The sequence below is a fragment of the Sitophilus oryzae genome, unplaced genomic scaffold, assembly GCF_002938485.1.
Source record: "Sitophilus oryzae breed Bouriz unplaced genomic scaffold, Soryzae_2.0 scaffold_172_pilon_pilon, whole genome shotgun sequence".
Lineage (NCBI taxonomy): Eukaryota > Metazoa > Arthropoda > Insecta > Coleoptera > Curculionidae > Sitophilus > Sitophilus oryzae.
This window is the reverse complement of record NW_022146424.1, coordinates 8,344,470-8,370,109: the sequence shown is the minus strand read 5'-3', so window position 1 is coordinate 8,370,109 and position 25,640 is coordinate 8,344,470. Positions and strand designations below refer to the sequence as shown.

Genomic DNA, 25,640 nt, shown 5'->3' with positions numbered 1-25,640 from the left:
GAAAGTAAATAATAAAGCGCCTCTCGTGTTTGTTCGCACTCAAAAAATTTCAATTAATGCCTGTATATATTTTAATATATTTATTAAATTTACATTTTTTTAATTGTAAAGTAATATATTACATTTAAATGGAATATATTACATAACAATTATGTCAATTACAGGATTACAAGCTTGTTTTCTAACATTTTTTAAATAAAACGAATTATAAAATTTCAATATATGTATATTTGTCGTAGGTATGAAAAAAGTAAAATATAAAATGGACAAGCAACTACTTACATTGCAATAAAACTTCCACTTTTAGTTTTGTAATCCAAACGCAATATTTCTATTTCACAAATAAAAATATCCGACAACACTAAAATCACTGAAACTTCCGCGGCTGACAACGAAAACTGATAAATATAACGGCACTTTTTGTCTTGGACCTGCATATCAACATTACGCTGTACTATTATGTGTTTGTTGTTGAAATAATATAAAATATCTAATTATAACTTGTAAATTTTAATATTTTAACATGATTTTAACTACTTTTGACAATAACTAACTTTTTGTTATCAAGATGACATTTTAGACGGCAACTGACATATATGTCATGATATTTGAATCTTTAATATGTATGTAATATAATTTGAATATGTAATATAGTATGTAATATAATTTGAATTACTATAATGCAACTTTATACTAAGAAAACATTTATACATTCACAAAATACAACAAAGTCTAATAATATAGTTTGAAAACAATGAATATTGAATTAAAATTGAAAAAGTTAAGCCCGACCCCTTGTGTCAAAATTAGAAGATTAAATTTTCGCAATTTTTACACCATTTGATGACCGGTGGCGCCTCTAGTGTTTGTTCGGGCGGTTGGGCTTTTACTCCCGCTTATGGCCATTAAAGAAAAAGTTCTAAAGGGGGATGTTTTGTGACATAAATTAGGATTGATTGACGTTTTCAATTGTTTTCGGTCACTTCCGGTTTCACCAGAAATGACTACAACTTTTGATTTTTAAATAACACCCTCGGTATTTTTTTACTTTATTCGATAGAAAATGACATTCTAAATAGAATCTGGGGTGACATGGCTATGTTAAAAACACTAATTCTTCGTCAAGGGATCAAGGAGCTGGGGAATTGATATTGGAAATAATTCAGATAGAGTTGGGCCTATTTTAATTCTTGCGGAACAACTGCAGTAAAGTTGCTGTACCGCTTTTATTAGTGTTATATTTATTGGACTTTTTTCGAGAACTTCCCATCTACAGAAAACTACATCTACTGGAAAATAACTTCCATAGTTGTCTCTATAGTAGTTTTTTCTTCAGTATAGGTATAAATACAATATTATGAAGGATATTTTGTTTTTTCTGTGTTTACATAATTCAGATACAACACCTAGGCTAGGTGACTAGGTGGTATAGTCTGTCCATGGGGAAGATCCCTGACAGTGACAATTGTATCTGTTATCTAAATTCATTGGCAAATTTTGAATGTCGTCTGTCGAAATCATCCCTGATTCGTGGGACAGACTTTAGAACGTTTAAATTAAAAGAATGCTTTATCTTGTTTTATTTTTTTATTTCCTCATCATTCAGATCTAGTTACATGAAATTACATGTAGGTACCTACTTGAAGTTCTTGGTTGATCACATCATAAATACCTAGAATATCATAAAATAAGGGGTTGTCATAGTCTGTCTGAATTAAGAAAACTACATAGTGCAATTCATTCATACAATCTTAAAAATCAGCATTGGTTTTTAGTATTTTGTTGGTCTTAAAAATACCATGGCGTAGAGTCCCTATATAGAGGTAATGGAGACAATAGTCCATCAAAAAGATTCATTCAAAAAAAAATTAAAATCCAAATTTGAATTTTAGTAAATAGCACTATAAATATATTGTACCCTTATTGTAATTTATGATAGTAAATAGTTACTAAAATTACAAAATTTATAATTAGTAATGGAATTTTAACAATTAATATATACTCTTCAGATTCTTATTAATTTAATGAAAAAACAATGCTATACAGGGTGTCCCAGAAATAAGTGCAAGTATTTTAACTGGTAGTATAGCTCAACCCCAGAAACACGCCTATGACGTTTTTTTCGCAAAAAAAATTGAAAATTCGAATTTTTTTTGAAAAAATTTTTGCAAATTTTTTAAATTTTTAGTTAAAAAATATAATTTCTTGATAATATGGCAACATATGTATTAGATTAAATTTACAAGAAAGAAAATCCAGAAAAAAATCCAGTTGTTCTTAAAATTTTAGCAAAAAATCATTTTTTTTGGAAATTTTCAAAGTAAAATAACTCCGTTATTCTGGACTTATTTGAAAAACGATAAAGAGAAATTATGTTTCTTTTGTCTAGATCTACCACCCCTTAAAATACTTGCATTTATTTCTGGGACGCCCTGTATATACGGGGTTTCATTAAAAGATCGTTGAAGATTTTCAAATTAGTGAAGATAACAAACATCTAAATAGTATAAGCTAATTATGTATTTTTGAAATGTAAAGCATTTTTGATAAATATAATTTGGTATGAAAGCTGTGTGGAATTTGACACAAATCTATAGCACCATGGACCAAAACATTTATCTAAAACTCTGGAACTAAAAAATTATTACAGTTGGGTATTGGAACAGCAAAATAAAACACTAATTCACCACAATACACCAAAACACTTTACTTTTGCAATGGACGCTTTTGCACGGAACTATATGTTAACATCATCAGCAGATGATTAAAACTCGTCTAGTGGAAAAGTGTTTTGATGTATTGTGGTGAATTAGTGTTTTATTTTGCAACTAAAAGATCACTAGAAATTTGTAGTAGCGTTTCTTAAAGATTTTTTAATGACACCCTGTATAAAAAATTAAGATCTAATAAATTTCCGCGTATCACATTATTTTCAAATAATACCAAAAGTATGTTTCAGTTATTTCAAAAATTCAAATACAATTTTTCTTGTTTCTTTGTCATTGTTTACGATGTAGATGTAAAAATCAGTCTAAATTTGATAAAACGGTTCTTTAGTGAACTATTTATTTAGTCGCCCAATCAGGGAATACGTCCAGGTCCCAGATCAAACCTCCTAGCCATGGGTAGAGGAGGAACAAGGTTCCCAGTGACACTACGACTACTCCTAGTCCAGCTTTAGTCATTTCCTTGGATGGAATGTTACAAGCGGTTTCTGCAATGGCCATTGGTGGTGTTGAAACTGGTAAACAGTAGGAGAAAGAACATCCGAGAGTAGCCGGCATCATAAGATACATTGGATGTATTTTAGCTACCTGTAAAATATACTATAATATACCGTATGATCGAAAAAAAAACGGCGTCCAGTTGGCTGGGAAATGAACATCAATGACATTTCCCATATAAATTTACATTTAAAATGACAGCGATCTTCATTCCATAGCCATCGCTGACGCCGTTTTTTCTCGATCATACGGTATTATCAGCACTATAATAATTAACGAATAATTTTGATTAGGGATAGGAAGCCCACTTTATAATAACTGGACATTGATATATAGAAACACGTCTTAAGAACATTTCGTATTAATGCAGTTAAAATATCTCGTGTATGCTAACTTATAATGTGATGCTGTATACCAAATTCGATTTAGATGTCCCAGACCTGTCTAATTTCCCTGTAATAGGTACGCAATTAATTATTGATTTTTTTTTCAAAATTTCAACCCCTCTGTATTTTTAAAATATAAATGCTGTTTCCATGGAGCGGACCGTCCCACGGTGGGGTATTAGCATGAAAAAGGTGATCGAAATTCGAAAAAGCAAATGTGTTTAAGATTTCCCAAAAAAAGATAAATGATAAGTTAAATCATCTCTGCCATGAATGGCATTGCTATAGGTGTGTTTAGTTGCATTCATTTGTTTCAACGAAACGTCAAAGTTGTTACTTCTCACAGATAAGAGATAAATGGCTAAATTTTATGTTTAAAATTATAAATTGTTGTTGTTCTTTGGCTCTTTTTACTTTTATATTATTGTTTTGATTGAAAATGGCTCAGCAAGCTGCAGGTATGTATTCTACAAAAACGTATTATTTATTTTGATATTCTCTATACTAACGATTTTTTTTGCAACTAAAAGTTAGGCGTTCAGAAAATTTGATTAAATTTGTGACATTTTTATTATACTTAGAGATTTAGTTGCGCATTTCGAAGAATTCAGCATATTGTCTATATACGTTTTACTTAGTAAACATTGGGCTTTCATAGAGTAATATAAAATACTGCGACTTTTTGCGACTTTGCTGATAAAATGAGAAAAACATTCTGGGTTTCCTCTAATTTGCCAATCAGTGATATACTAATGCGAGGTGTAAACCGCGATGGCATTGTTGTGTACAAAGCGATCGCATTAGTGCCATTAGCAGTATAGCACAATTTGGCATTAGTAGTATTAGTTGCGATATTACTACTGGCATTAGTGGCATTGACCGTGGAAACACTGGAACAGTGATTTTTCTTTCTTTTTTTAGAATCGACGAATTATCCTTTATTTTGTTCATATTATTTCCTCTTTAATTGAAAATAGCAATAATTTATATAAGGTCTACATAAAAAAATTTCGATCAACTATACTTGTATTCATTTAAAACTTCCCAATATGGCGGACTTCAGTATGGGAGGCTTAAAAAACGAAAATCTCTAGACTGGAATCGACTGTAGTTCAAATCGTTCAAATTGATAATCTGTGGTAAATCCAATTGAACTCTGACACTTAGCTGACATTGACATCACACTGACGTTTACAGTTCCTTTTTCTAAATATTTTCATTATTTTTTTGAGAGATTTTATTCACAATTTCTACTTGATTTTGTTCTTTGTGCAGCCTGGCAGTACTAATTATATAGTTATAAGTTATAAATAATCTTTTTCACCCGATCAAGAACTGAGGAATAGGCTGGAAGATATTCAAAATAGTAATGAAACGCTTAAAAACGTATTAGAAAATGTGGACTCGTCCACAAATTCGTGAAAATAAATTAGTCCAGATGTTTGTAAAAAGGTCTCTAATTATTTTGAGAAGTTTCCTCGTATCAGTAATTTTCAGGTTTGTAATATGTATATGATAATAAATAGATTAAAACTTATATTTCAGGAAACAGCGTGGGCATTACAGATGGTTGTAAATCAGTTTTAAAATATAAAGAAGGTTTAAAACTGGTTTAAAAGTTGAGTTAGTAGAGAAGACCTAAATAAGGTAATGTTGGTAATGACCAAAGATCAAATAACACTTGAAATATATAATTTGTACAATAATTGTAAGTAGTTTTTATGAATCTGTTTGATATCTATTGCATTGTTTTTACATATTTCTTGAAATATATATTTTTTTACTTTATAGGATACACAAAGAATAATAAAAAATACAGTTACTCACTAAAAGCAGAAGGTTTGTAATAGATGTAGTTAGAATATCAAACACCAAACCAAACCAAAAATTATGTTTTATTTTACTGGTATTCCTCACATTTGAAAGGAAAGTAATTTCATAAATAAGCAGAAGGACATTGTATAGTACACCCTATATTAATAATTTTTTTATTCTATACTTGTTAGTTGACCATTACTTACTAGGTACAAAATTTAGTACTGATTCCAAACCTATAGTTGTGGTTGTGACATATTCTGATGTGTTTCTGGCAATTTAAAATAAGTTAATATTTAAACAAACATTTCTGGCTTTCCTGACAGGAGTATGAACACAAATTTAATAAAGGTATAATGTGGATAATGTTCTGATTATTACAGTTTGCATGGATGTTTTTGTATGTTGTTATTGTATAAAGTATATTTAATGAGTTTTTGAGTATTTCTTTTTTCCTTAGAGGATTGTGTTCTAATCTTTATATATAAATTTTCATAAATTATATCTACAAAATTTATTACCTTATAACTTTTTGCTAAAGACTTTGTAGTTGATACAGTTTAACAGTATATAAAAGAACTATTTAAATAAGATGTTTGAAAATATATATCTGTTTTTGCACACATCAATTCAATTTGTGATTAACTGTACTGAAATAAAAACAAATTAAGAGAAATCAGGTGATCTATAAACTGTTTTTTTTTTAATATGAACCATGTGATCTCTAAACTATAACATGAAACGCATCATCCTATTTCCAAGTCTTCTATTAATTTCACTTATTAAACAACTATAATTATTCAATAATCTTGATAATTCTATGAACTCTCAGATATCGTCAAAATATGAAAACAAAAATTCACTTCCTATAGTTCTTACGTCCCTTTAACTGAAATATAAGAAACAGGGGAGTTAATATTCTCACTGAGAAAGTTTATAAAATACCTTTAAGTAAAATCTCTTCGAATCTGCTGTAAAATACCTTTATTCTTATTAAATAATTTCAATAATCTATGTTTTATTTTTGACTACCACCTAATAACCTAACTTTAACGTCAACTTGACAATCCTGAAAAATGTTATTGTTAACCAAAGACTAAATCAATTTCTTAATTCGCTAAAGCCAACTTATTTTTCATTAAAAAAAAATTACCAATTTTCCTAACTAGGTCGGCCATATTGAGGAACTTTTAAAAGAATTGTACTATATCTGTGTCAAATACCCCACTGTGGCGTCCGCGCGGATCGTGTGTATTTTTAAGGTCCGACGGAGTACATTAACCTATGGATCGTCTGTTGATTAAACAAGTACCATTGGTTTATATGAATATTTTCACATGAGCGCGGATGATCCGTTGAAGCAAGGGCTCGAAGGATGGCCGTCGGACAAAATCATCCGGACGGATCATCCGCGTCATGTGAAAATTGTTGGTAAACATATTTTACAATGATGATATAAATACGAAAAACAGAATTCTTTATAGAGCGCCACCATCCAGCAATCTTGATAACTATTTTAAAATAAAGTAGTACAGGTTAGTACAGTTTATGACAAACAAGCAACGTGCGCGTTTCATTTCGTGTTTTTCTACAGTATTTCTATTCAAAACAAGTTTAAAAACCTCTCAAATTTTATCAAAAATACTCTTATAACGTGAAACAGCACTCATAGTCTAAGAGCTAGCAACGTTTTCGAGGAAGTGTTTTAAGACGTCTGGCTCTTTGATATATCTATTACTATGCTCTCTGAAACAGCATGCGGCTCGTCTGGCTGCCGATACCCGTTGCGTTCACTACTGCGCATCGGAAGAAGAACCTATTTTTTTTTAATTTAGTCCTATAAATTCTAGTATTGAATATAAATCGAACATGTCTCCATAGCGCAGTGCGTAGAGTTTCCGACTACGAACCGAGGATTCAGAGTTCGAATCCGGGTCAGGGCAAAGACGTTTTTATTTTATTTTCGTTTATATTCTGATAGTAAAGTATTAAATAATTCTGATGATAACAAATGCAATAAACAAAAATAAAATATCCTTTGCCCTGACCCGGATTCGAACTCCTCGGTTCGTGGTTGGAAACTATACGCACTGCGCTATGGAGACATGTTCGATTTATATTCAATACTAGAATTTAAAGGACTAATAAAAATATAGGATTTTCTTTCAATGCACAGTAGGGAACGCAACGTTTACCGGCAGCCAAACGGGTCGCATGCTGTTCTAGAGAGCATAATAAAAGATATATCAAAGAGCCAGACGTCTTAAAATACTTGTTTTTCCGACGTTGCTAGCTCTCGTACTATCAGTATTCTAAGATATAGAGGGTGTTTCTTAATGTCATGCTAATATTTAAGGGGGTATTCTAAGAAAAAAACTTATTCATATGAATGTATGTCCTAAACATCTTAACTTTTCAGATACAGGGTGGTAAAATTTTCGATTCTTTTTTAAAAAAATATCTCTGATGTTTTTTTTGGCACACGTCTTCTACGCATCAAAATGCATATTTTGATATACAAAAAAAACGTTTTATTTCTTAATTAATTTTCTTCCAACCGACGCAGAAACGATTTCCACGCAACAGTCACCGGATCAGATTTTCAGCGATTTGACCCTAAAGTAAACTGACTTTAATTTTTTTAAGCAAAAACTATGCATCGGATGAAAAAATCCATTTGTATTGGAGATAAAAATTATTTAGAAATGAATGGAGATTTTGAAAGAATTTTTATTTTAAGAGAAGTCATCAGTGATGTACCAATTTTTTCTTCAAACATATTCAATGTAAAACCCGTATGAACGGCACTGGTTGAATTCAATAAAATTGTTTTTGTACATCAAAAAAGATATTTTGATGCATAGAAGACGTGTATCAAGTTTCATAAAGATACCTCTGTAATAAATAAAATCAGAGTTATTATGTATCTCAGAAATTAAGATGTTTAGGATATACATTCATATGAAGTTTTTCTTTAAGAATTGGTCCAAGAATCACCCTCTTAAATATTAGCATGTCATTAAGGAATACCCTGTATACTCTATACGTAGTGAGTCTTAAATAATGCAATGTCTTCTGGGCTACTATATTTCAATAAAAAACCCCGTCTTATTAACCTCCTTTTCTAGGTGAAATTCACTATGGAAAATCATATCTAATTTACCACAAAATCATGTGATTATCACGCTGGCTTCTTAGCTAGGTCATTTTGTTGATTAATTTGTTGATTGAAGATTAAAAAAGAATATCTAAACTATGTTCGAGTAATACAAACACGCATGTTTAAGGAATATTACAAAATAATGTTATAAACTCACCGGCAAAAAAAAACCGGCCACTAAAAACTAGTCCCAATTTCAAAGTTGGATTTCTCGCGAACCACTCAATAGATTTTGATGATTTTTTTTTAAATTTTAAGTTAATCCCTTCTTAACGGATGCTATGTCAGAAATTTTTATTCCGAATTTATTTTGAGCATGTACAGGGCACAACAATAAGACGAAGTTTTTTGCCCGAACTTTGCAACAACCTGTAGGGTGCAGCAGCTGTAGTAGCTATTGCTAAATCAAATCACATTGTAGCCTCATTTTTTGTGAGCATTTGGTTTTTTTAACCACGACATTATCTCTGTTTGTATTGGAGATACGCTGCTTTAAAACGAACGTCTCGGAAAAATGCTTTGCAGGCAGAAAGTTTTATGTGGAAATAATCAAAAGGCGACATAGGCGAAAACGGATTTATGAGTATTTGCAATATGACAACAACGGTTGTCAAATTAAAAAATGCCATTATCTATGACGGATGTTGCTCGTATTGTGGCTTTAATTGAGGATGGCCGAAGTCAACGTTATGTGTCCGATACCCTGGGTATATCTCGAATAAAAGTCCAGGATACCTGGAATCGGTATATGGAAACGGGAAATTTCACCAGGCCAGTGGATTCCGGAAGAAAACGGAAGACAAATGCAATTGACGACCGCTTTATTGTCCTGAATACTTTGCGAAATTGTAGAATTACAGCGTTTCAGAATCAACATCCGCTACAAACCGTGCGTAGAACTCAAGTCAGTGAGAGAACAATCCGACGAAGACTAAAAGAAAACACCATGTCTGCAAGGATGCCTGCCACAGGACCCCAGCTACTTCCAAGACATCGCCGAGCACGTCTTCATTTTGTGCGTTTACATGTGAATTAGGATATTGAGCAATGGACTAAAGTCCTTTTCACGGATGAATCGCGGTTTTGCCTTTCCAAGACGTTCGTTTTAAAGCAGCGTATCTCCAATACAAACAGAGATAATGTCGTGATTAAAAAAACAAAATGCTCACATAAGATGAGGCTACAATGTGATTTGATTTAACAATAGCTACTACAGCTGCTGCACCCTACAGAGTGTTACAAAGTTCGGGCAAAAAACTTCGTCTTATTGTTGTGCCATGTATGCTCAAAATAAATTGGGAATAAAAATTTCTGACGTAGCATTCGCTAAGAAGGAATTAATTTACAATTTAAAAAAAAATCATCAAAATCAAATGAGTGGTTCGCGAGAAATCCAACTTTGAAATTGGGACTAGTTTTTATTGGCCGGTTTTTTTTGCCGGTGAGTGTACTTAGAAATATCCCAAAACCGCTAGGTTATGTGTTTGCTGGATATGTTGTAATTAACACACATTTGACCAAATGACTTACCAATGACATTTCAGCTAAGACAGGCAATACCACATTAGCCACGGCGACATTGCTAGAGAACTGAGTGAGGAAGGTAGCAAACATGCACGAAATCGCCATCACCCAGAATCTGGGTAACATGGCCACCCCATGGAGATGATCTGCTATCAGCTGGCTCATGCCACTGGCTTTGGACGCTTCTGCTAGAGCAAAACCGCCTCCAAGAAGGAAGATCAAGCCCCAGGGTAGTTTCTGGTGGACCACCTTAAAAAATATACACGCAAGATAGAAATATAAAAAAAAAACATAAGCTCGTAGAGAAACCAAAATGATCTTTCATTTTAAAGTTTTAATTTTTCCTTATATTTTGTCCACTTTCTTCAAAAGTACAACTGCAGTATATGATTATTTTTCTAATTTAGTTAAACTTCTATTGGTAAAACCAAAAATAGACAATCTATTTTTCATAATAATTAAAGGTAAAACTAACCTTATTGAAGTACCGTCAAAAAAAAGGCGGCGTCCAGTTGGCTGGGAAATGACGATCGACGACATCTCCCATAAGACATGATCTTCATTTCATAGCCATCGCTGACGCCGTTTTTTTTCGATCATATGGTATGTAATGAATTTTATAAAAAAAAACAGTTGTAATTTTGTACCTAAAGACAGTCTGGATATTGTGATTAAGTAAAAAATCCTTACCGTCCACGTGATCAAGGCAGGTGACGCCACTTTAGGCCTTTTTGATTCATCCCTATTAAAAATGTGAATGAAATCTGGTTTGGAGGGTATTACGAATAATAGTAAGACCACTATAAGAGCAGCTGTGGCATCTTTTACCTAAAAATAACAGAAATATGCATATAAATAAATATGTTCTTAGAATATTTTGTTAATCTTAATTTTACAAGCATTTCATAGCTTTCTCTGTTGATAAGAACGTCAGTCAAAAGAACAACAAAGATTTATAAATATATAGAATACCTAGAATTTTATAAAACATAAATATTCCATTAACATGTGAAGCAAATTTAAAATTTCTAATTTAATTATTAACTAATTGTTAGGTTCTTGGTATAAAAGAAAGAAAAAAGTGTATACTTTGTTTACAATGTAAACAACAAACAACAAATATTTTGCGACAGGGAATGATTTAGATGATGGTTATTAACACATATGATAAGGTCATAGACCGAAATCCAAACACTGTTTTTGGTTTGGCATAATGTTTCTAAACTAAGAAATTTAGAACTTAAATTTTTTTCAAAGTTATTTTTATATAATTAGATATTTTTTAAGAAAAAAGTGCATGTGTCTAAATCTGGTGTGCTTGGTGAACTGGTTCTATTCAACCAATTTTGCTACTAATTGAAAATGCCTTCCACTAATTTGGACGTGCTGAAACTTGAAACCACTAATTGCGAGGTTCTGAATGAAGCTTTAACTTTTTCTACTAATTGAAAAAGACTACCACGCAACCATTTTTGACGTTCTAAATGCTTACAATGAAATTAAAGGAACAAACTTCTACGCTAATTGAAACCACTAATTTATCCCACTAATTGCGAGGTTCTGAATGAAGCTTTATACTATAACATTATACCGTATGATCGAAAAAAACGGCGTCCAGTTGGCTTGGAAATGACGATCGATGACATTTCCCATATAATTTTACATATAAAATGACAGCGATCTTCATTTCATAGCCACCGTTGACGCCGTTTTTATTCGATCATACGGTAGTCATGACAAAAAATAATAATTACCAAACTTTGACATGTCTCGGGAATATATGTTTAACATAAAGTTAAGAACAAAAATTAAATTTTAGTTTAATATGTAAATCTAACACTATAAGCTTCTACCAGGCTTCTACTTTTTGCCATAAATTGCATTAACACGTTTTGGAAACAGTCACGCAATTGTCAATTTCAAACAATAATTGTTTTCAAGTCAAAAATTTAGGAGAATATCCATAGAATATCTGTCAATAATGTATGTAGAATTTTTTTAGAATTTAGAATGAGTGGGAGGGGGGTTAATCACTTCGACCTTACAGATCCATTGTGTCCCCCTTTCTTGAATCATAACTCATCATACAGTCCCAGGGCTTTGACAAAAGCCAGTATCTGGTACGGTTTTATAGAGGGTAGTTCTCCATCTCCAATATCAGTCGTACCAAAATTCATGGCACGAATGGTTGTCGTCTCGGCGCACTCAGTGATGAGGTGTACTAATGTATGTAACGTGTAACACTTTCACTGTTAGATTTAGAATAGTCTAGCTCAGTGGCGGTTTGTCAGGGTAGGCAAGGTAGGCGGCGCCTACCTTAAGATTTTGGCAGAATTTAAGCGGTTTATTACATTACATTATTTACTATTGATGTTGCCAATACATAAAAGTACTGTTAATACACGGAAGTGTGTTTTAATAATCAATATTATTTTAATATTTGTGGTCTTGTATATTAAAATATTCACTACAGCTGGCGTACGCTGACTATGCCGCTGCGTTAGAAAACAAAATAATTTTGACCGTTGGAAAGCCTTTGTTCGGCGATTTCTACATCGCCTACTATCAGAGTCGATGTACGGCAGTCTTCTGTCTCTGTCTAAGGCTAAAAACATAGTGGAGCGACGAGGAGAGCGGCGAGCAAGCAGCGCGACGTCGCGTCCAAGACAAACCTGTGAAGACAAGTACGCGTGAACATAGTAAAGCGATCTGCTCGCCGCTCTACTATGATTTAGCACTTCGAGGCTGGATCGACGCGATATCGCGTTGCTTGCTCGCCGCTCTCCTCGTCGCGCCACTATGTTTTTAGCCTAACTCATAGCGCGGTAGCGACGCGACGTAAGTCGGAGTTAGGCGAAATCCCCGGTCGCCTTCGCATGAAGTCGTGGAGGCGTGGAGGCTCGGTAGGCTTAGAAGTTAAGGGGATATCCCAGATATTCCATAAGGGGATATATCACATTTCGTTAAGGGGTATTTCATATGATTCATTATACATAGCATTTAAAACTTTTATTTGAAAATTCAAAAAACGTTTAAAGCAAATTGGAAACATTTTTCGAGGTTGTCCAAGATTATTAAAAATGATATAACCGGTTATATTTCAGAACACGCCACAGAAATAAAAGAATCCGAAGGGGGGGGGGGGCAAACAGACACAACTAAAATTTTGTCGCCTACCCAGTCACACGGGTCATGAGCCGCCACTGGTCTAGCTATTTCATGTTTAGGTTAAAAACTCTTTAGACTGTCCCCGTATAAATTTTAATAAAACATAATGAACTTTTTGTCTTTATTAAATGCAAACAAACGTCAGGCAGTGGGTAAGTCCAAATACATTAACTAAATCATGCGAGTATAATTATAAATTATTTATAGATGTCTTTATTTTTTAATTTAAAATTAATAAAAGTTAAAATCGTTTGAAATGACCGGGCATTATAGATCATTATAAACAAATACTTAATTACGATATAAATCAAAGTTATACTTTTACTGTTTTTAGGTTTAAAAATTTGTTGTATCATAATTATTCAATTAGTAATAAACAAATTTGCCGCATGCAACTGTTATGTTGTTTACAATCAATTTAACGTATTAAGCTTGTAGTAAGTATTGTTATGTTATGTTTTCGCCAAATATATTCTGCTGTAAACAATGGCAAATTGAACTTTTGCCGTGCACGGCTTAGAACTTTGAGACGGAAGACATATGACATATGGGTCAATTGGTTGTTATTGACAATCATTCTTTGATCTATCCGCTTTAAAATTGGAATTCCATGAAAAATTCTAGTAAATAACTAATTATTATGGTTTGTATACATCGTAAATCGCATTGTTTATATACTGATATTAATTTTTAAGAAAATAATTAAAACTTTCAGCATGACGTCATGACGTGATTTGATTCATTTATAAACTGGTTTTTGATATTTTTAGCAGAATTCTGATAATTCCAGTCATACATTTGAAATGACTGAAATACCATTTATATCTGACAAATTTATTTATAATCATTAACTAAACAAAATAAAAAACAATTTACCACAATACGAGGATTGTTTTTTTTTATATATTGACAATCTTCGTACACCAAAACACTTGACTTTTAATGCTGGATATGCGTTTCGCTAACCATGTTAGCATTACCAGCAGAAGATGGAAACTATTTTTACTAATTAGTTTTAATCATCTGCTAATGATGCTTAAATGGTTAGCGAAACACGCGTCTAAAAGTAAAGTGGTAAAAAAGTGGCGTCCTCGGTGGCGTCTTAAAGTTAAAAAAAATAAAAGTGGTTTTGCTAGTGTTTTCTTTGGCTGTTGTAATATAAAAGTTCCAATCTTAACTGTATTTATCATAGCCGAAATAATATATGTAAACGCATATCAAAAAAATTACTTACTTTATGCTGTGTGATCAATTCTGCCCATCCAACAATGAATTGAGGTTTCCTAAAGAACCAGAGCATAACTGAGAGGATAAATAACAATCCTACAGCTTTTTCGTGGAAAGACATAGGTCCCATCTCATCTAGCTTTCTGGAAATTACTTTTTTAGCTACTTGTTCTCCTTGAACTCCTACTCTGAAAAGTATTAAAAGTTTTATAGTTGAAAACATCACTATAGTTCAAGCAAAAATGCTTGAAAATATATAGTTTTATTTTTACTTTGCTTAATTTAGGTATACAAACCTAGAGCCTCTTATCTGTAATCTATACAGAGAGAGGTTGTGTGAATTCGTTAGATGGCACCCAATCATAGGAAAACAATCTACTTTTGAATTACAGTGATGGACCACTTGATTTAACTATATTTCTAATTTCTATACAAAAGATGTAGGTAAAATCTTTGTAATATAAAATGTAATGCTGTATACCGGGTGCGACTCAAAAGTGGCTCACCCCTATAACTTTTTTTCATTTTTTTAGACAAAAAAACAAGATTTGGTATGTTAGTATATGACATAAATTAGAATTGGTTGACGTATTCAATTGTTTTTGGTCATTTCCTCTTTCATCGGAAATGACTACAACTTTTGATTTTTAAATGGCACCCCCGGTATATTTTTACTTTATTCGATAGAAAATGACATTCTGAATAGAATGACATATCATATGTCAACTTTTGAAATTTTCGCTTAAAAAAGCGTATTTTAAATTTCAATCTAGAGTGCCATGGATGTGTTAAAACACTAATTTTTAATCAAAGAGCATTGAAAAAATAGATTTGATCATCGATGATTTTCGTGTCTTGTCCGGACCTGTTATAAGATGCCCAAACCGTATTTTTAATCGTATCTCGATTTTTCCAAATGGGGTTTGGCTTATTAGTATATTTGGAAAAAGCATTTTTTACAAATAATTTAGTACCACACACTTGGTATTTCGAATGAACCACATGTTACCGCATGCTTCAAATATCATTATGAACCGCATGTTACAATTTCAAATAAACCATATGCGAAAATGTCAAAAATTGACATATGATATGTCATTCTATTCAGAGTGTCATTTTCTATCGATTAATGTAAAAACATACTGAGGATGTCATTTCCGGTGAAACAGGAACTGACCAAATACAATTGAATACATCAATTAATTCTAATTTATGTCATATACTAACATACCAAATCTCGATTGTTGGTCTGAAAAAATAAAAAAGTTATAGCCAAAATAGTAAATATAGTATACTAAAGGTCGGCATTTCTGGTCTTGGGCGCCAACTTTCGTGTGTACGAAGAGTACAGTCAACACGCTTAGTAAAATAAGATGTACTGAATAAAGACAGAAGGCAACTATTTTTCCAAGCGCATGGAATCTAGCGGCAAATTAAGTGATTATGTAATAAATAGTTCGTATTTTTGCTCTATCCGACTTACTAGATTGCCATAGCGATTCACTCCTATACATGCAAACGCCGACCGAAGGTTTCTCTTGCCAGCAGGGTATACAGTTAAAGCCACTTTTGAGACGCACCCGGTATTTTTCCCATTGTGGATTTAGCTTAAAATTACTATTCCAAAAATCATAATGAAATAATGTATACTGAGATATTTTTGAAGCATGATCATTTTTAGTCAAAATATTCTTGCAATTTAAAGCTCATAATAACACGACAAAGACTACTGCGACATCATTTATTCAAATATGCGGTATTTCAAACACACTTTTATTACTAAAAATACGAATATTGCCTCGACCATATGCAGCTGAATAATTAAGAAATCGTTAGGGAAAACCACAGTTGCTAAATTTAATAATCTAACACAGTGTAATTATTTAAACTTAACTCTTAAATAAACTCAAATAATTTAAATATACAAATTAAATAGCTTAACTTCAATTTGTATTTGCAGTAATTACGTTTGTATGAATAAGTATGTACAGTGTGTAACATCCATAAAGATTTTAATACACTTATGTTATACAAGGTGTCCCAGAAATAAATGCAAGTATTTTAAGTGGTAGTATAGTTCAACCCCTGAAACACGCCTATGAGTTTTTTTTTCGCAAAAGGAAGTTTTTGAAAATTCAGAATTTTTTGAAAAAACTTTTGGAATTTTTTTTAGTTTTTAGTTAAAACACATAATTCCTTGATAATATGGCAACATAGGTAGTAGATTAAATTTACAAGAAAGAAAATCCAGAAAAGATCCAGTGGTTTTTAAAATTTGAGAAAAAATCATTTTTTCGAAAATTTTCAAAGTAAAATAACTTGGTTATTTTGGACTTATTTGAAAAACGATTGAAATAGACAATATGTTTCTTTTATCGAGATCTATAATACCACCCCTTAAAATACTTGCACTTATTTCTGGGACACCCTGTATAGCTCTTCTGTTGTAAGTATAAAATATGATATGGGTTAACTTCATAATAATACTCGTAATTGTAGACTAAAAAAGTTAATAGTAAAGTCGAACAAGAATGCGGACAAAAAAAACTTTAAATAAACAGCAATATATTTTATAAATCGTTCCCTATATAGAAGCGGCAAAGAGTCCACGTGGTTGTATGTCACCACAAAACACTCCGCTCATGCATTTATTTAGCTACAGTACGTCTGTCCGTTCTGTAGCTACGGGGTATCCGTGAGAGGGGAAACGATATTCTCTCGATGTTTTTCGTAAAAAAATAGACGACGCGTCCCATCAATAAAAATTCAACAAATTTGCAAGTAGCCAATAAAATGAGTGGGCGGAGCGATTTGCGGTGACGCACTCGACGTATAAAATAATAATATATTTTTGTTTATTTAAATGTTTTTTGTCCGCATTCCTTTCATAGACACAGATCCAGCAGATGTACTGTAACTTTTCCACGAATTATACTTCAAAATTTGCGAGAAATATCATTTTGGTCTTTGATTATCTTCCGTCAAGAGAAATGATGGTTAGAAATCAAAAGTTGATTGTTTTATTAGGCTTTCTTTATGGATACAACTGATTAACGCAAGCTGTTGCTAAGATATTCTATTAATTTTAATTTGTTTTTTAAATATTGTGAATGATTGTAAACTAAAAGTGTAGTTGAAACCACTAATTTATACCACTAATTGCGAGGTTCTGAATGAAGCATTACTCTCATAACAAGTAATCTTACATTAATACTTTAATCCATTCCAAGTTTTTTGACGAAATAAAGTGCAGCCTTAAATACATTTTATAAATTCCTTACTTGATTTTCTTGGCGTCTTCTGACTGGGGACGGAACAGGCCCATAAACCAGAATTGGAGCCAGGCAACGGTAAGGCACATCATAATCAACATTAGAGGAACATTTAGGAACATCCATCTTGCAAACTCCACGCCTGGACTCTCTTCAAACCGACTTTCGTAGATGCCTGAAAGATTATACAATTCCACATTCAAAGAATGTTAACTTGTGCCATGGCTATGCATATCGCAAGAGAAAATCTTTGTTGGCATTTTTTGAATAGAAATTGGTTGCCAGAAAACCAATTTTCAGCTTTAAGGATAATCTACTTACTATTAGTTCTTTTTCTTTAATATTTTTGTGCCTGCATAATAGGCATCATCTGCATAGCAAATATGAGGATATAGAATAATATGCAATAAATAGAATATATAGAGTCAAGGATAGAACCTTGTGGTACGCAATGGCTCATATATTTAAAATTGAACTTCTGATTGTTAAAAGAAACGCGGATGGATTATTTTTCACGACGATGCTGTACGTAAGCTGATCTAAGAAGATCGACATATCACATATATCGAAATTGAAGCATCAATTGACATTTCAATAACTTCAATTCCAAAAATTTTACATGAAGAATTGTCCGTAAAAATTCAATTTCTCGTTGGAAATAAGTTTCTCGCATCTTTGACGGAAGAACAAAAATCAATTAGAGTCAGTTGAATTGAATTCTGGATCAAATTTTGAATCCGGAAATGTCAATCGACTGTTTGGGTGTTCCGATATGAACCAAAATCGACAGAAGATGTCCGTCCTCGGAGTATTTTCAAAAATATTGTGGCGACATTTATCTCAAAAGCAGTCGTTGGTCCAAACCAAACAAAACCAAACCACAGCAAACTGTTATTGCTGATTGGTACATATATATTTATTTACCGGGAGTAATTGCTGAGTTTCGGAAAACCAATCCTCTACAGCTCGTTTCATATAGACGCGAATCGCGAATTGCGAAAAGCGATTCGCCAAAAAATATTCGCAAAATTTGGACCTATTTCATACAGTCGCGAATTTTTAGGGACATTTCATTTTTGCTCCACTGAAAGTTACCAAAAAAATCATAACCTGAGATAACTTAATTTTTTTATACATATTTATTCGTGTTTACGATCTTTATTTTATATTTTATAGCATACAATATGAGTTTAAATTTGTTTAATAATTATGAATATCGAATACGATTGTGGGATTGGAATAGAATAAGGTGCAAAATTGCCATTTATTTATTGTTAAAACGTAGAAGAGAACGGCTTTATAGCACAGGTTTATAGGTCATTTATGGACCATTTGGGACATGTAAAATATTCAAATTTCGTAAGCAACAAGGTGCTTGTTGCAATTTAATTCAAGAAATAAGGAAAAAAAATGAGAAAAAATTTAGGAATTTTCACAGATTGTCTTTATAGGAGTTTGATAACTTGGTTGAAGTCGAAAAATTGTCACCATATATATCAAAAACATATTATGCACGAGAACCAAAGGAGAACCCATTTCAACTGGAGAAATGCTTTCAGTTACTTTGCGGCAGCGTCGTCAAAATAATCGATAACCGGATCACAACACCATTCTGCACAAACGCGTACCTTAAAATCGCGCGAATATTCGCAAAAAGTTGAAAACACTTTAACTTTCCCGCCCACCAAATTTTAAATCTTGCGAATCGCCAAATCTTAAAATTTCTGACAGCGCCGCCATGATCAGTAAAATTGGACCAATGAGAGCAGTTTCTCAAAATCGCAATTCACGATTCGCGACTATATGAAACAAGCTTACGACGAATAATCCTCCACGAGTTTTTAAAGCAAGAAAACATCAGATTGTTAGACCACCCTCCATACAGTCCTGACCTGGGGTTTCCATAAAGGCTTTTGGAAATTCCGGAGAAGGTCAATATCTTTTTTATTTGAAAAAAATCTTAAATAGAAAAGTTTTAGGGTATGCTAGAAACGAAATGAAAAATGTAATTTTGTCACTCTATAATTTGTTTTAAAATAAATTGTTCTCAAATTCATTGGATTAAATTTATTATTAATTATAATTGTTAATTATTACATTATTACAGGGGACGAGCATGTGTACTATGAGTCTAAATTGATAGCCTATACATATATGTTTATTTACTTATCTGATATGGACAGCGGACAACCCAATTGAAATTTGTCATTGTTTCGAAAAAACTAGCGCCTCACCTTGTTCCGCGTTCCGCGAAACAGTTTCGTACAAAAGTTTTGAGGAACGATTTTGCAAAGCTGTGTAACCAGCTTTATACCGATTGTCATTGACACACAATAATTAATATCATCTATCCATAGGACGCAACCATTAACTACCACCTCGCTCATCTACTCTCTGGACAGGTTGTTTTCAGGCTTACTTGTACAGATTTAAACTGGAAGATACACCGGAATGCCTCTACTGTGGGAATTTTGATGACATACTTTTTTCCGGCAGAGCATACCCTTTTCCAAGCTTCCGATGGCAGGAACTACGCACTACCACAAAAGTGCAAATAGGAGAAAAGATTACCCCTGATAATCTCCTCAGGCTCATGCTGGCAAGCGAAAACCACTGGAAGCTTATCTCCGATATGGCGAAAAAATTAATCTCACAAAAAGAGAAGAACAGACTGGAGAGCAGGCAACGCACCTAAGACAAAAGCCAGGGGGTGAGAAGTAATACCTACCGGTAGTTCCTCTATCAATTGGCAGAACGTAACTAGAGGCGAGTTTTTAGTGGGTAAAAATCACACACTACCTGCCGTCAGACAGGTAGTGTCGGGAAGAAGTGTGTGTAGTGTGAAGGGAAAAATGTCAGGCAGACAGATTTCCCCCCCCCCTCAAAAAAAAAGGAAGAAAAAAATCCATAGCACGCAAATAGTAGCCCCGGAATCAACAAAATATAAACCAAACAAACATTCACTTTCCAGGTAAATGGTAAAATATTTGAACTAAGTTAAATTGTTTTTGCGATCAGGTTTCTCGGACGCTTTCCCAAATCCGGGCCGGACCGCACCGAGCACTTTAAAAATCCGGACGTATGGAAACCCTATCATGACCAAAGTACTAACGACTTTTTTCATTTTCCAAAAATTAATTAATTAATTACAACTGCTGCCCCCAAAAGATGCAGTCAACCAACGCAATTTTGAAGGTACCAACAAGCTAGTGGAATAACTGCTTTCAGAATTGGTTCCAATTCGTGGAGAATACATCGAAAAATAATACTGTTTTAAAATTCATCTACTGTTTTTTTTTCTACTTCTATAGGCAAAATATAAAAGACAAGCCTTGTATTGCATCAATTTCTTACCTTTAAAGGTGAGATTCGTGCCGCTACCAATCAGACACCCATTTCCACCGATACAGGCAGCGTAAGCAGTGGACAGGAAGTAGCACATGGTCTGCTTGGTCGGCCTCTTCTCGATCTCCTCGCCCTCTTCTTCCCGGTCTGGAGCCTTCATCGGACTACAACAAGAAACAAGGCATTGCGTTGAATTGATTCGTTTCTCTGCCACAGCCGACAACAATCAACCTTTTTTCGGACTGGTTCGCTGCGTCCGCGAAGGGGTTCTCGTACATCTCGCCGATGCCCTGCTCCTCCAGCTCCTTGAGGGTGGCCTGGACGATGGGCACCATCATGGCGGTGGCCGCCGTGTTGGAGATCCACATGGAGACGAACATGGTGACGGTGACCAGGCCTAGGTTCAGTTTTCTCGGGCTGCAGCCGACCTACAAAGAAAAGAAAACAAAACTGAGTACCCCGTCTCCAACTAATTTGTAGATTATAGATTGTAAGGGGGTGGGGAAGTTAATTTACATCATACAGTCTAAGGGCACTGACAAAAGCCAATATTTCAAATGATTCTACAGATGTTAGTTCTCCATTTTCGATATCTGTCGTACCAAACTTTATAGCACGAATGGTTGTCGTCTCGGCGCACTCAATGATGAGTTGTCCTGGTGTTACTCCATTCCCATTGAATCTGCATTCGCCGTTGTGTCTTAGTTTCAATCTACTGAGGTATTCATTAAGACAACAGTATTCTGTTAAAAACCCCGTGACAATCTGACAATTGTTCTTACTTAAACCTAGGAAAATCTTTGATTTTTTCGGTCGTGAGTTCTGAGAAATTTCTTCGAGTGTCTTAGACAGTTGGAAGATTTCCATTTCAGATTACGGATGGAGTCTTCCAGTTTCTTGTGTTCTACTTTAAGTTGGTTTTCAATTGGGAAGTAGAACGGTTCTGGTTCAGCTCGTGGATCTAGCTAGAAAAGGATTTCTAGTTAGATCGTTTTTTTTATTACCTTCTTGGTGGGCTGGTACTTCGCTTTTGTTCTAGCTAAATTATTTGATTTTTCATCACCCTCTATCTTTTGGTGGGCTAGCATCAATCAGGTTAGGAAGATCCTCAACTGAATTAGTAAAGCAGTGGATTTGTTCATTATTGCAGAACTTTTTGCATCAATGTTCATTTCTTCCATCCGAAGAAATTAAACTCGAAAGCCGGTATAGAGCTTGATATTAATTAAACTATGTAAATGGATGAAATTGAGGTTAATATAACATGATAGGTCATGTCAAGTAGACTGCACGTAAAGGGCACTGCTATTAATCATTACTCTGATATTTAAAGTAAAACATATACAGGGTCCGGTAATAGTGCGTCGTGTATCTAGAATAAAAAACTTGAAAATTTTGTTTAAGTGTAAACCTAAAGTATGTACGAAGATATGTTTCAGGAAAATATTTTAAGTTCTACAGGGTGGTCCGAACTGTATTCCGGAAACTTCGGGAGCATATTCTGCAGATAAAAAGAAGTAAAAAATTTCTTATAAATGTATGTCCTAAAATGCTTAGTTTCGGAGATACAGGGTGTAGAAGTTTCATTTTTATTTCGATTTTTTCCAAATAATTTCTGAAGTAACGTCAATATTTGGATGAAAATTGGTGTCTGATAGTTTTTTGACATGAGAAATTTGATTTTGATGTCATTATGACTCCTATTTGTAGAGGGCGCCACCTACATGTATTTTAACTGTTTTGAAGAGTAATAACTTTTTGTCCGTACCTGTATAGAACTGCTGAGTGAAAAAATATACATTTCTGTATTTTTTTTTAAATCGTTACAAGCAACCCTTCTCAAGATATTTAGAATGGAAATAGTCAATACATGTCATTATTGACAAAAAATAAACATGTTGAGCAGATAGTTATTGAACTAAAAAGATAAATTTGGAAATTTTTTATTTTTTTTAAATTAATCATAAAATTTTCTGCGAAAAAATTATTATTGGTGATGATTTGGCACAAAAACATTTCAAATTTATGATTGCCGTCTTGTAACTATTTAGTCAACATGTTTAATTTATGTCAATGATGACAGGTATTGATAATTTCGATTTCAAATATCTCGAGAACTATTACTCGTAGCGATTTTTATTAAGAGATCTTTTTTACGTTAAAAACGTCGTAAATGTATATTTTTTTACTTAGTAGTTTTATACAGGTAAGGACAAAAAAGTTATTATTCTTCAAACGAGTTAAAAATATGTAGGTGGTGCCCTCTACAAGTAGGAGCCATATTGACATCAAAATCGAATTTCTCATATCAAAAAACTCCCAGACAACAAATTCCATCCAAATATTGATGTTACTTCAGAACTTATTTGGAAAAAATTGAAATAAAAATGAAACTTTTACACCCTGTATCTCTGAAACTAAGCATTTTAGGACATACATTTATAGGAACTTTTTTACTTATTTTTATCTGCAGAATATGCTGCTGAAGTTTCCGGAATACAGTTCGGACCACCCTGTATAGGGTAGGGTAGCTCAAAAAAGTGAGTCTCGGTGTGAGTTGATCGGGATTATTTTTTCAAATGGAACACGCTGTATATTATTGCATTATTGGCTTCGTTTCAGATCACTTTACATAATACTAAGATACAAGTAAATATATTTCGGTAATTTCAGAGATATTAATAAATAAATAAAATATATAATTTTTCAATCTTCCTTAAAAAAATAATTAGAAATACAAGATCTGTCCTGAAATAAAAACCCTATCAGGTATTTAGATGGTCTATACTTACTGACCCTGTACACATAAAGCACAAAATTATTATGTACATATTATATATCTTAAAATTAACTCAAAAGACCCAAAGATTCCGTATGATCGAAAAAAACGGCGTCAACGGCAGCTGGGAATAACAATCGATGATAATTTTGGAGAGGTCAAATTGACATAAAATTTGTCAACAATTAACACTAATTAAAGAGAGATTAAAAAAAAGATAAAATCCCCTTTCCGGATACACAAATCTATTTTCTTTTTTTTTCTCGAATTTTAAACTACACCATTTAAAATCATTTTTACTCAATACTAAAATAAATTACACTCTTCTTAAGGCCAACTGGCAGTAAGCGCCTTAAAAACATAAAGAAAAGTACGGGCCAAGTAAATGACGTTTAGGGCTTGACCTCGCCAAAATTATCATCGATTATCCATCTCCAGCTGTCTTTGACGCCGTTTTGTCGATCGTATTGTATAAAAAGATTTCACGAAATAATACAAGGTTGTTCACCACATACGACGCGGGGTATTGTAGCTAAACTATTTAATTTTTACAAATTGTAAGTTTTGGGTTTGTTGAAGGACTACAGATCAGAGCTACAATTTAAAAATATTTTTACAAGATACAGAGTGTACCAAATAAATAAAAAATATCAAAGTTGTATTTTTTTAAATGGAACACCCTATATATTATTACATTTTTAGTTTCTACGATTAAAATAAAGGTAAATTTGATTAAGGTTTGCCGCATTTTAATCTTACCGTTTTTGAAATATTTAGGTTTTTGTCAAAATACAGTAATAATTATAATGCTTTATTTCTCTAGGCGTATTTAAGTTTTTAAAACCAAATATTGTATTGAAGTATTTCTATTTACTAAATTTTGTGTTGCAATCATAAAAATTATACTATCTTATACAGAGTGTCTAAAAATTTATTTTAAATAATAACTAGTTTTTAAACGGCGATAACTTCTTTAATTTAAATGGAACACCCTGTATATTTTATGAGAATCAGATGCACGATTTAATTGTCTATCAAATTATATTATATCATTTTTTACCTATGTCTTCAGGTTTTCGTAGAAAATGCATTTTCTTATAATTTAGACCTCAATTATCAATATACCCATGGAATATTGACATTTTAGATTATTTTTAAAGATGTAACAAACTGTTAAAGGGTACAGATACCAATATTGTCGATATAGTTCGTTTATGTCATTATAAAATTAAAAAAAATGTTTAAATATTTGTAGAAAGAACCAACTAATATGATTCCAGTATTCAAACTACATTAATGGACTGCTTGCATTGATTAATAATAATTGCTCCAAATACTAAAAACTGAATTTTGTATGTATATTAGACAGTGTGGTAAAAAGTAACACCTTAAAAATTTTATTTCATTTTTTGACGAATGCTCATTTATAACAACAGAGATGTTCATTTTCATAACTTATTATTATATTGATTTCGGATTCCAAATCCCCATTTATTTAGAATAATTTATTAACTAACACAATTAAATATGTTATTAATTAATATTTGGACGGAAATACTGGTGGTATATTTAATTAATGGTACAGTCTTTTATAAAGATTAAAAAAAAAGAAATAGTTTTATTTCTGTATACAAATAGGCTGGTAATATTATCATTTTTAGCACCTGTACATTTTGTACATTTTGTTGTTTTAAAAACAGTCTAAAATGTCAATATTCCATGGGTATGTTGATAAATGAG

At 32.7% G+C, this 25,640-nt stretch overlaps 1 protein-coding gene across 3 annotated transcripts in view; it reads right to left on the bottom strand.

The window, feature by feature from the left end:
* Positions 1 to 2,853: 2,853 nt before the first annotated feature.
* The window catches only part of LOC115881496 (protein I'm not dead yet), a 53,267-nt gene continuing 30,480 nt past the window's right edge, over positions 2,854 to 25,640 (bottom strand). For all 3 annotated transcript variants that reach the window (XM_030898997.1, XM_030898995.1, XM_030898996.1), the window contains 7 exons: positions 21,353 to 21,549; positions 21,131 to 21,285; positions 17,786 to 17,951; positions 14,512 to 14,692; positions 10,800 to 10,937; positions 10,116 to 10,358; positions 2,854 to 3,314 (listed from right to left, as the gene is read on the bottom strand). In XM_030898997.1, the coding sequence (XP_030754857.1) occupies positions 3,066 to 3,314; positions 10,116 to 10,358; positions 10,800 to 10,937; positions 14,512 to 14,692; positions 17,786 to 17,951; positions 21,131 to 21,285; positions 21,353 to 21,549 (1,329 nt within the window). In that variant the 3' untranslated portion in view covers positions 2,854 to 3,065. The remainder of the gene's footprint in view (positions 3,315 to 10,115; positions 10,359 to 10,799; positions 10,938 to 14,511; positions 14,693 to 17,785; positions 17,952 to 21,130; positions 21,286 to 21,352; positions 21,550 to 25,640) is intronic.